The following is a 12,868-nucleotide window of genomic DNA, read 5'->3' as shown; positions in this document are numbered from 1 at the left end:
TATTATGCAGAGGCATGCAGCAGTAGACACTAACAGCAGCTCACCAAATCTTCTCAGAGTGTTTGCTTCTGTCATGAGCAGAGATCAGAGGGAGAGAAGTGAGCCAGGAAAACAAATCATCAGTACACGGAAATCAGTATAACTCCCAAAGCAATTCATAGGCAATTATGGTGAAAGCAGAACACAAAGTTCTGAGCTGCCAGAAGGGAAAATGTGATGATCAGAGCAGAACCTGTCTGTTGAGTAAGGTACCGATAGTACCTGACAATTCAGTACTGTATACTGTGTCCTGACTGGGGTCTCTACCATCGTCAAAGTCATAGGTAATGGTCGGGATTGTGGGAGTACTTGGGCCATTATCCTTCTCACTGGTCTTCATCTTTCTCCTCATCTTCACCTAACAAAACAAAAAGAAGCATTCCGACATTAAAGGATTTTTTGACTACAAATGGTGCTCAAATAAAGAAAAGAAAAATAATCAAAGAATTAAGCTTTCAAATATTTTGAATGTGATAAAAACATGTGTATCCATGCATGGAGACCACAAAAAACTGAAAGAAATGGGTTTGTTGTGTCAAGTGGTTGCACACCAAGAAAATATGTTACATTAACACAATTGCTTTCTTTACATTTAAGTGTTTTGGCAGTTATTGTGTCCATGCAAAACATTGTATTTATGTGTAACCACACATTTTTCCATGAAGTAGGCCAAAGTAATTAAACCCCGGATTTTAATTCATTATTTTTTTTTCAATCACTGTAGTGATCTCTTAATGAGCTTTCAAGTATTGAACCCTGACCATGTAGCTTGACATAGGCATAGAAAATCGATTTTTTGTTCAATGTTTTTTGCATTTTTTGTTTTCTTTTGTACACTAATTTCATCCTTTACACTAAATATATGCATGTGATTCGACATAGATCACTTGATAGTGATATATAAAGTAAAAGTTTTTTAGATTTTAGACTTAAAGGGTTAAATGAATCTGCCCTACTCACTGATTTCTTGGGCTTAGGACTGGAAGCTGTGAGGCTAGTTGTTATGGGTCTCTTGCGCACAAACATCTTATACGTGGAAGACTCAGGGTTCTCTACGGCAAAGCACCTCCAGGACGTCTGAATCACATTGGGAAGAAATAGCAATATGAAAGGAGTTCAACCTGAGAATAGCACACACATATTAAGTGAAACAAAACTGTAGACAACAGTGCATTGATCTCAACTCAAACTGACCTGTATAAGACAAGCAGCAGCAGGGATTTGCCTGTTGAAGTGTTTCTGTCTCTGCTTCTGCTGAACTTTCAGGGCAAAGCCTGAACCCAAGATACCCTGAAGAAAATGCTCATCTTTATCATTGTCAAGCACTTGGTGAAGGAAATATGAAATATGTTGAGGGTCCCAAAGCTAGAGTCTATGACTTACAGCAGGCAGAGCAAAAAAGGAGATGGCAAAGACAGAGAAACAGGAACCAATAGTCTTCCCTATCCAGGTTTGTGGCACCTTATCTCCATAACCAATAGTGGTGACTGTCACCTAAAACATAACAGGAAAGTATGAGGACAGTTTTAAATCCCAAAGCTTGAGAAACTTTCAGTGCACTGTTTGAAATGTGAAAGTATCTTGTGAAAAAAAAAAAAACTTTCTGGTGCACATGCAAGCTATTGATCTGAACAGGAAAGCGTTTAATTTTATTTTTTTTCAAAGGGCTCTTTAGAGGCTCATTAAACTCCACATTTTATGAGATGTGTCTACACTATGAAGGGTGCTTACCACTCCCCACCACAGTGCATCAGCATAGCTGGAAAACTCTGTGACTCCACTGCTATCGACTGCATCTTTTTCCGCCAGGTACACAAAATAGGAAGAGAAGATGAGGGCCAAGAATCCGATATAGAGAGTAGTGATCAACTCCTGGAAGGATACACTAATTATAAAAGGCACTGCTGTGGACCTCCCTTAGTTTGTGTCTCAGTGGGCGTGTAATAAGGCACATTGATAAGAGAAGAAGAGAAACGGTTGATAAGAGAAGTTCCTTGCCTGTCGGTGGATGAAAACCACTGAGCCCAGGAGTCGCCAAGTTCCTCCCTGCCGATCCACATGCAACATTCGCAGAATCTGCAGGAAGCGGATTCCTCTGGGCCAAAACAAGTACAAATGCACAGCGTCAGTCCAAGAATGAAACAAAATAACAAAAAAAAATCCAAGAGGAATTATGCTTTGAACACATTTGGATCCTCATTACCTGACAGCAGAGGTAGCAAACACTTGCCCATTAGAGCCTACTGAAAGAACAATGACTGAGGCCACCACTACAATTAAGTCTGTGGGTACAAACACAAAGAAAAGACGGCTGGAAATGTCATCAGTGACATCTGAACAGAACATGAAAACTGCAGTCAAGCAAATTTGCAAGCACATGAAAAAATGGTTTCAGACTTCAGTTCCTCACTTTCAAAACTAGGCAACCTACAAACTAGATTCATAGTAGTTACTGAATAATGACTCTTAAGATTCATAACAGATTAATAAACCTGGAGTTTAAGGGGTTAACATATTTTAACTCATTGACCATGGCCTCACCAATAATAGAGATGGGCTTTCTAGCAAAGCGAAGTCTTCCCAGTATACCCACGTATTTGCTGCGGCATCCTGCTGACCACAGCCTCACAACATACTCCACTCCAAAGAACACCACCAGCACTATTTCCTGGCAGGGAGAGACAGACAGGTTCCCATCTATAACAAAGGCAGTTTTCATGTCTTTGACAATGGGGATCACTTATGGTGTTCATTTAAATTGCATTGAATTATGGTAAAGTGTGGTCACTCATTTCAGTAACCATGGTCGCCTGCTGCAAATAAAGGTAAACAGTGCAGTTTTATTGTACGGCAAAATAGACTGTTTTTCACAGTAGACCTAGTTTGTGGTTATCTATAAAATTCTCTAGAGGATTAGCCCATTCAATCTATTACAAAGGTATTTTCAAGGCAAAGACCTATATTGTCCTCTATTCTGCACCCAACACTCTAACTGAGATTCAAGACTATGCAGAATTGACTACATAGCTGTTTTATGATTCAGGGGATGGTTTAAGTGATGTGCAAAAAAAAAAAAAAAAGAAAAAAAAAAAAAAAATATATATATATATATATATATATATATATATATATATATATATATATATATATATATATATATATATATATATAATTGTCCCGGCCAAGGTTTATGTGCTGGGAAAAAATCTATAATTTACTATGACTCAACTTATATAAGCTTTAGATATAGTTTAATTAAAAACTTGAAAAAGCATTTAAGAGCAGGCTGTGTTTAATAGAGCCATGCTACCACGCATGCAGAGATGACAGGCGTCATGTGGCAACACAGGGAGGCTGGTTCATGGTCACGGCCAACAACAGCAGTTGCCCTTGTCTCGCTCTTTAACAGAGGCAAACAAAGGGAGGCTCAGAGTCTGCCCAATTCAGCCCCATTGAGAGCTGTGAGGAACCAGACAAATATGAGTTATGAGGCTGGCTGTGGAGCCCTCTGTCCTGTGAGCAGTCTGGAGGGTTATCCAGCCTGGGAAAGGGGCAATTCCTGGCACTGGGCAGACTGGCAACTTGTCCAACTGTCCCCTTAAAATGGATTAAAACAACAGGATCAGGCAAGGCCTGCTGCACTTAGGCAGGGGGTGAGGGTTACAACAGGACTGATGGGGGAAAGGTGGAGTTGACCAGAAGGCAAACAGAGACAGAGGTGAACCGCACAGGGGTGAAGGAGCTCTCATACCAGGACAGCAACACTGAAAAGCTGTTTAAATGACAACTTCTCATTAGGGCTGAACAAAACAATAAAATATTTAGGCCTATTTTTTCCTTGACAACTAAACAAAGAATTTTAAAACAGTGGGTTAAAAATGTTCATGTTCTATCTGAAAATCTATTCTAATAAATACTTAGTTTTGTTATTTATCAGAAAATCACATGACACTGCACAAACAACAAGTATTTTTAGCTTATAAGTAGCTCAGCTTCAGTCTCTGTGTCTTTCAGTCCATTTTTTACAGTGTGAGGAAAAAATCACGGGAGATACTAAATGCACCCACTGGGCATGAATGCCCATGGTGCACCGTGTGAACAGCAGAGTTTAGCCAAAGTGCTGAATGGAACTGCTGTCAATAGTGCAGTCTGCAGGTATTGAACTAGCTGTAAACTGTGAAGGGATTAGGACATTTTACAATGTTGATGTTCAAGTTTACATTTTGTGGAATCTCAATGTAGTCGGAAATATTACTAAAAGGGCTCAAAAGGCTTTCAGAACTGTTTTAATCTGAAGCCAGTGTGGTTGAGCTACTAATAACAATGGTATATTTTATTTGTTTACAGCTTTATAGCCAGAAAATTCACTCCCCACTATTAGCCCACACACACACGCGTCTTCTAAGCTGCTTATCCTTCCAGGTCACAGGAAGAGCTGGACCCTATCCCAGCAGTACTATTAACACTTGAATTTACATTTTAATCTGACTGAATGTTGCAGCTTTTTCAGTTCTACTAAAGGCAATATTGTATTGACATCAAATATGGTATATTTCATCAACAGCATTAATGACTTTCTAGTCATTGTACTATTTCTTTAGCTATCTTGTAAGAGCTGTGCATTCAGTAAAATGCTTCAGGTTCACCTATATTTATTAATACTGTACTTATGATCAATCTAAAGAGTAGTCTTAATTAACAATGGTATATTATCCCGATGATACATTTATTAACTGATATTGCCTTGTTCCACTGCATATTAATTTAATAATGCACATAATCTGGATTTAATGGCTCAGTGGCTAAAGAGAATAAACATATCATACAAAATAAGTGTGAGTGTTAATGGAACAACACAAGGGCACACAGCCCATGTCTAAATAAAACAAAATCATTTATATAGTGTTTTTAGTTATTTCAAATTTAGTTATTTCAAAATTTATGTGTCAACACATTTAACATATCTCTAAAATAATTTTGATGATTGACAAAATAGAAAACAACAGTAATCTGTGAATCTGGGTTTTTTTTTCATTTAGTTCCCATTTTTTTTTCAAATAAAAGAATTAAACATTTTTCTTTCAAGCCTCTGACACCAAAATAAACAAAGGCCAAATCCAACTATGAGGACATCACACAATTGAAAGGAAATTAGTTTAAGGAAATGAGTTATTTCCACACATACTCTGCGTCAGGACAAGAGATGTTCATGCCTGGATAAAAAATGATGCCCAAGCAAATGTCAAAGAACAAATTATTAAAGTGTACCTATTCAGTGGTGAGACATCTTAGCCTGCCTCATTTGTCCCAGTGCTCAGTATCTAATTAAATCTAGGCTGCTGACCACACTGACCAGCTGTCATGTAAAAGGTCTGGGTGGACGACCAGTGGGCGCCAGGGGCCATGAGAGTAGCACATAGGGAGACAGAGGAAATGAGACCCCAGATGCAAGGCCTCTCCCTGTTACCGTGGCAATAGGATTTCTCATCCAAAATGCAGCTGGAATGTGATCACCAAGGCGAGTAGAGGAAGGCGTCACCGAAGCAACACAAGGTGGCTGGTGTGGGCCAGCTGACCTATCAGCAACATCTCATAGGGTTACATTACGTATTCATGAAAAAATAACTTCCAGCATGAGCCCAGCAAAATCAATGAGTTCACTTAATTGACTGACATGAAACACCACATATGAATCTGATGATTCAGCAATGAAATGTTGTTTGCTTGTTTTTGTCTAAAACAAATAAAAGCAGCATGTTGGAAACTATTATGTTGATAAAGAAGTTGCACTTATCAACAATGCTAAAAAGAAGTATGGTGTAATTGGATATTAATTATTCTCACTCTTTGTTTACTAACAAAACTGTTGAAAATGCAGATTCAAAAGCTTAAATCTATACCACATTCATCTTTGTAAATAAAACCAGTGATATTATGCTTTGAATTTGATGCAACATTGCTGAAAGGAAAAAAAAAAAAAACTTTTATGAAAATTGTTTGTTTGCCATCATTTCTTGGCATTGAGGCAAACTGAAAACATCAGAAATCCATCAGAGAAAGTAAAGTGAATGTAATTCACTTCAAATTTAAACTATGAAATCACAAACACGTTTTAATAGGATAACAAAACGATTCTTAAAAAGGAGCACTATTTAATATTTTAATGAATCTTGTTAGTATTAACTAAACATAACTGCAACTAACTGACTGTATAGATGTCAACTTCTAGAAACAGTCACCCTCATATTCACAGCTTCCAAACTTTACAAATTCACTGATACTCAGAACATTTCTGCCATTAAAATGCTAAGCAACAACAGCAGTTCAACCCAATTTCATTCTTTTAACTCTGATAAATATCATCCGGTAATCATAATTATTACAACATACAGAACTGAAGCTTAATTTTTACTTTATTTAACAGTTAAACAATTAAACAGCCTCTCAGTCAAATACACACACAAGCACAAAGCATCAGAGACAAAGACCAGGGTCAGGCTGTGTTGTGAGACGAACTGTCAGGACAAACAGTCTCTGTCTGTGTGACGTGACCTGTAAGATACGATTGAGGGGTAAATGTAGCTTTTCTAATGCATTTATGTGCTTTGATCATAGTGCTGTATAAGGCGATTTGTCTTGTCCATTTACGCCACACGCAACAGAAGAATGTCACATAAATTGGCATGTCTATGCTCCACCCAAGTCTCCAGATGTTTGTGTGGAAAAATGTATTAGACTAGATTCTCCATGATCACCTTTTAATGTATGATGTTGCAGTTTGACATAACCCACGGAACTTTGGAGCACTTTGGGTATATAAAAACAGGAGCTGTGGTGAGGTGATAAATGTTAATTTACTTAACAAAAATACTTAAACTTTGCTTTAATTTACAAAAGTTAAAGTTGTTATGACAAATAAATAAATATAAATAAAATGTCAAAAATAAAATTACTTTAAAAGTAACTTAACTGTAAGTTTCCAGAACGTAAGGCACCGTAGCTGAAGCCCTTTATCACTGTAAGAATTCCTCATGACGGCAAACAATGGAAAGGCATGTGTCACTGAAGAGGGGGAGGGGTGTGTCCCGGGTACAGGCCTTATCACTGAAGTGAAATATGGCAGAGTGTTTAAGGTGCTTCCTAACACCCTCTGTAACCCAGGGTTAGGAATATTCAAAGCTCCAGGGGTTAGAAAGTCGTTTCAGCTCCTAATAGCGAATGTCCTTTAGTCATGTAAACAGACACTCCTTATTCCTAATTGGTGTTTTGTTCATAAAGATGTTTCTTTTGAAAAGTCAAAGGGTGCCGGATAATGTTTAATTTCTCTTTGGTTGAATTTCAATCAAGGTCAATTGTATGGTTAGAATTCCTGTTTAGCGCGAGGTAAAACATTAGCGTGGGTGGCCTAAACACAGCAATCAACACTTATTGCATATTCATGGATGTTTTACGCTGGAAGTGCTTCATCATTATTGAGGCCTTTAAAGGGTTACAGCTTTAAAGCTGTCCTTTTGGAGGATTCTTTGAACACAAAGCTTTCACTTACAGAGCCAAAGCCATCTGCTTGCTGACTAATTTAAAGGTTTTATATGCAGAAGATACCTTTGCAGTAGGTGTTCCGTGTGGAGGTTAGCACCTCATAGCAGAACCGCTGCTGCTGAAGCACCTGATAACGCCTTGTCACACCTCATTAGCATAAAGACGAGGTATGATGACACCTGTCTTCCTTCTCTTAGGGATAGAAGGTGTTTACAAGGGTGTGTTCACAGCTCGGTGGCGCGTGTGAATCTCTAAGTGTTGGACTTCAGTGCTGTTGGACGTCCTGTGTGAATTCCTGCACCTCACGTCTGTATCACAAATGAGCCAACGCTACACAAATGGCTTCAATGAATATGCCTGTGACACACGTGACACGTTATGCATTACAAATGTGCAGTAGCACTTCTATCAGGAGAACAATGCCATGCTAAGCTGGATTCACAGGGCTGATCAACAGTTCTGCCTATTTGAATTTGTAGCATGAGTTCCATCTACTGACTGCTGCCAATAAGAAGTGTTAAGAAGCAACTGCTGAGGACTGCTGAGATCTTAATATCATTATTCAGTGCAGCAATGATTTGAAATGCAAAATATATTCAGTAACACTTAATTTAAAGGCTGCCTGCATTGAGATTTCATAATGCATTAATAAGCACTGAATTAGCATATTTAAAAAGCAATACTTGCAAACAGTTTGTGTCAGTATTTGCAAGATAATAAGATAGTTTGTGTAGTAAATGATATTGTATCAGGAAGGGAAAAATATACGGAAATCACTCACAGTTTGAGGGCATCAAAACCTTTCACAGGTGGCGATTTTACCAGTGCCACCAGTAGGGAATTGTGCTTCATAACAGTGTTATAAATGGTTCCATTAATTTGAGGGCCCGTATATCAATACAGTGTCATGTACTTCAAAAAGGCTATTAGAAAATTAACATAACCTGTTCATAAATACTCAATATACTGCTTTTTAATTTCATTATTCAATGCTTGCGCGTGTATCCTGAGGTCCTTATATAGGCAGCCTTCAAATAAAGCATTATTAAATAATCAAAATATCACAAAAGTTGCAGCTACCATAACTTTATAATAAGATGATTCAATACTAAATACTTCTCACTGAGAAACAAACAAGAAATCTGGTCAGAAATGCAACATTAGATTTGTTTTTGTAATTAGAAGAGGAGATCTTTTACTATGATTTGATATGCATATGGTTTTGTTTTGTAGAAAGAACACACTTATTTTCAATATTAGGGCTGTCACGATCATGACATTTAGCTGACTTAAAAAATTGGCATTTTTTTGTTCATCATATGGAACCATAAAAGCACAGTTTAAAGTGTCTAATTAGCCACCTTGCTTCCCAGCTATGTGAACTCAGTGAAGTGTCTATGGTTGTGTCTATGGTAGAGTGGAGCAAGGTTTCTTTGTTGTCTTGAGAGTGTAAACGAAAGCTCATTCTGCTAGCATACATGCTAAACATTTTAAAATGAGCTAAATAACAAATAAACAAACATTACTGTCACTGCCCTCTAAACATGATGCGTTTCAATGAAGGCATTTAAAGCCATTTTTTGGTTAAACTCATTCGCCTCAATCCTGTCCACCCAATTCCAATTGCTTGTTGCGGCAGAATCGTGAAATCTAACACCAGTGGAAAATGACAGACAGCTGAAATAATTGTGCTCATCTCAAATAACTGTGATCAGGAGATGAAGTAATACTTGTGACAAGCTCAGTTATTACTTGACATTGGAAAGTAGACAAAAAGTTAGAAGAGCAGAGTCCAAGTTGTTGATCTAGGGTGTAAATTTGTTGTGTAACTCACTAATTAAAAATGTGGGTGATAAGAAATCAAGTGAGTTTCACATAAAAACACAGGTAAAAGCACGCCTGCAATCTGCACATCAATTCTGATCATCGTACAAGCCAGATAGAAGTTTGAATAACTCGACCCTATGGCAGCAATGGTTTTTGCCTTTGTTCAGCCCAACAGCTGTGAGGCGAATACAGCGGGCCAGGCCTCATTAAAACAGGGAGTGCTAGTGAGGGGCGGGGGTAGAAGAAAGGAGGGGTTCGGGTCTGCAAATCTACTTCCTGTGAGAAACATCCTTGTCCATGATGTGTCCCCATTTGTACTCAATAATAACCACTGTTAAACTTGCTACTTGACATTTGATGGCAGACTTACCCCACACATGGAGACAGGAACACCTGTTACAGGCTTGCCTAAGCTCTGGGCCTCTTAAACAACAAGCACTGCTCTAGCTAATCCACGAGGCTCTTTCCCTGCATCAAGCTCTGGAGGCCGCAGCATTAACTTGTGATGCGAGGCGTCGTCTAATGAACGCAGCGCATAGCTTTAATCCCATTATCCAGTGGCCGCACTGACCTTTGACATCCAGCGCCCAGTCACCACACTATAATCTCTACCCCTTGCTTTTCCCTTTTCCCTGCTAGCCCCGGCCTGATTGATTCTCTCTTTCCTCCTTTTGTCTCTGTCCCACGATGTGTAAAAGGGTAGATTAATATAAACACATCAGGCATGTTATTGTGAGGACAACAGCCACTAACGTTAGCATATGGCGTCAAAGCACTGGACTGTACAGGGAAGCAGGGCGTAGTTTTGACTGTGGTATTGATTATCACCGTATCTGATATGGTCTCTTGCAAGGGTCAACGCCCTTGAGTGCATACACCTTAATTACCAAACAGGCTGTGATTGGAATATTGATCAGATCTGAATCTTTTGCATTAATTAAGCTGACCAAGCAATCAATTGCCTGAGGAATGACTGGTCTGGAGAGGATAGATGCAGTAAGACCCTATAACAAAACAAACACCTGGACACAGTCAATATACTGCAATATAATCCGGCATTTGTTTTAGGTAGGCTGTTTGCCTTTCAGTCACAGATTTATTATAATGAATAACCTAAATATACACAGAACAGAATACTGCAGATTATGATTTTTCCTTAGATGGAAAAAAGGTGAGAAAAGTGCCATTTGTATTTTCCCAATCATTCATACAAGACATCCAACAACCCTCAAGCTCTTTTGTGAGGCGCTCTCAATTTTTAAAGCAGTTTCAGAGTTAGTTAATGTTGTGCACTACTGCCACCTGCTGGACAGAATTTCAAAAGTGGCATTTCTTTAAAAACACACAGACAAGGTTACAATTTGCCAGGCAAAGACATAGCAACATAATAATAATAATAATAATAATAATAAAAAGAAGGACAAGAAGAAGAAGGAGGAAAAACACATTTGCGTAACTCACCACCCAGAAAAGTGTTTCTTGAGCCAGGGCCTGATATTGGTCAATAGTAGACAGCACACTGAGGATCAGGCAAGACAGTACAATCAGAAACCTGTAAAATGAACCACACATCACTCATTAATTTGTGGACATATAAGAAAACTGTACAGAGACAATTTTTTCAGTTTAGAATTTGTAAAACAGCAAAACAAACAGAAAATGTATTACAATACACTGCAAAACCGACATCTCGGTAAAAGCATCTTAAATGAAGGCAATATATGTACCAATGTCTCACTGTAAGATTGTTGTAAGAATATTACAGTGTTATAAAGATTTAGGTTAAATTATCATGACAACACATCACAATGATTTTCTGCAGTGCACCAACAGTTTTTTTCTTGCGGTGTGTTCAGTGAATACAAAGTTAATGTTTTCTCTTGAACTATGTATGTTATTTGGAGAAATGTATAAGTGGCCAGTAGAACATTTTGTAAAGTCAGTTGTGTTGAAAACCTTCCCTGAACAGATGAATCTGATGAATGCGAGCATGTTGTAAGAGTATTCAAAGCTGCATGAAAGAGGTGTCTTGAGAGAATGGATTGTCAACTATTGTCATTTTATTTTCATCAGTACGATGTCAATTTTGCCTCTCTGACCTAAACATTGAGGTGGACTTTCTTTTTAAGTCGGTGCATGACGTTAATATGTAAAGATGTATGTTGTCATCTGAAAAACTCCTGTGATATCCAACTGACACCTCCAATTTTTAAACTGCTATTTCAGGATTTAGCATTTTTTATTCACTCAATAATGTTTCTCTGTTCAATTTCAACAAAAAATTGTATATAGTGCACAACATGACAATATTGTATCGTTATCATGATCATTTTTGTTGTTGATACACAATATGCATGTTTGAGAACATTGTAGACATTGTCAGTAATCCAAGAGCACCAGCCAGCTGCATGTTTTATACAAATAGAGCATAATTAGTCATGTTTAATTGGATTTAGTGCAGCTAGGTATTTGTTCATATCATTGTGTTCATAGCTTTTGATAGCAATTTTTTTGTGTGACACTGCGGGCACAGTTTGTCCGTATCAAAATATTGTGATACTTATTGTGTATCATACATAATAAGTGCACTAAGTGCAACTTTAAACTAAATAAATCTGAACTACTGTTATTCACTGCCACTATCTGCTGCAATAAATATTCATTGTAAGCTTCTCTTACTTAATCCTACCCTCAGCCACATGTGTAACAGCACAATGCAAAAGCAGTCTTACATAATAAGAAAAATCTATTGAGTTAGAATTACAAATTCTCAAACAATCACCTGGCCACAATACATGCATAAAATATTAAAGGCTGCTGAGAGCTGAATGTTATCCCAGACTGTCCTTTGCTCCTGGCAATTACCTGCCTTCAAACTCATTACACATTATCTCACACATAAAACGCTCTAGCTAGTGTTGTTTCGATCAAGACTGAGGGAAAATATTTTTGCATTTTCTTCCTAACTCTTCTTAATTGCTATATAATGCAATGTACCTGGCCCTGAGCGAGCTCAATTAACTGCCACCTGGGAAACTGAGTCCTGACCCACGAGCCCTTATTATGCATTTGCTGAGCAGAGACATCATCAGGGTTCATAAAGGCCAGAGATACATAAAAAGACCAATGGCCACTGATAACACAACTTGAATATCTTAAACCTGAACAGAAATAAGTTGAATCCCTAGAGGTGACAATTTACTGCCTTAAATGAGTAGCTCAGGAGGGTCAGGAGAATCTTGTAAGATAATGTATAATTAAACATATTAACGAATAAACTAGTCTTGCACAGCAAAGAGGTCAACATTGTGGCAGTGCGTAAAAGGCCTGGATCTTGCTTCTGAAATCCACTTAGTACAGCAGAGCCCCAGTCTCCACTGGGACTTGAACTAAAGCTTCACCTCCCAAGCTGAAGATAAAGGAAAGTCTTTCACTCAATAGGAATTGCAGCACTTGCAGATCC

General features: G+C 38.1%; 1 protein-coding gene across 2 annotated transcripts in view; it reads right to left on the bottom strand.

The window, feature by feature from the left end:
* The window catches only part of kcnq1.1 (potassium voltage-gated channel, KQT-like subfamily, member 1.1), a 54,772-nt gene that overhangs the window by 30,958 nt on the left and 10,946 nt on the right, over positions 1 to 12,868 (bottom strand). Inside the window, exons 2-11 of one of the 2 annotated variants that reach the window (XM_017716419.1) lie at positions 10,867 to 10,957; positions 2,581 to 2,707; positions 2,243 to 2,321; positions 2,038 to 2,134; positions 1,771 to 1,911; positions 1,423 to 1,533; positions 1,234 to 1,329; positions 1,000 to 1,116; positions 262 to 397; positions 45 to 68 (exon numbers count right to left, since the gene is read on the bottom strand). In XM_017716419.1, coding sequence (XP_017571908.1) covers positions 45 to 68; positions 262 to 397; positions 1,000 to 1,116; positions 1,234 to 1,329; positions 1,423 to 1,533; positions 1,771 to 1,911; positions 2,038 to 2,134; positions 2,243 to 2,321; positions 2,581 to 2,707; positions 10,867 to 10,957 — 1,019 coding nt within the window. The remainder of the gene's footprint in view (positions 1 to 44; positions 69 to 261; positions 398 to 999; positions 1,117 to 1,233; positions 1,330 to 1,422; positions 1,534 to 1,770; positions 1,912 to 2,037; positions 2,135 to 2,242; positions 2,322 to 2,580; positions 2,708 to 10,866; positions 10,958 to 12,868) is intronic. The other variant, XM_017716420.1, reaches the window with a different exon arrangement.

This window comes from Pygocentrus nattereri, chromosome 25 (genome assembly GCF_015220715.1).
Source record: "Pygocentrus nattereri isolate fPygNat1 chromosome 25, fPygNat1.pri, whole genome shotgun sequence".
Classification (NCBI taxonomy): domain Eukaryota; kingdom Metazoa; phylum Chordata; class Actinopteri; order Characiformes; family Serrasalmidae; genus Pygocentrus; species Pygocentrus nattereri.
Note: the sequence above shows the minus strand (reverse complement) of the source record. Positions and strands in the feature narration are given on the sequence as shown.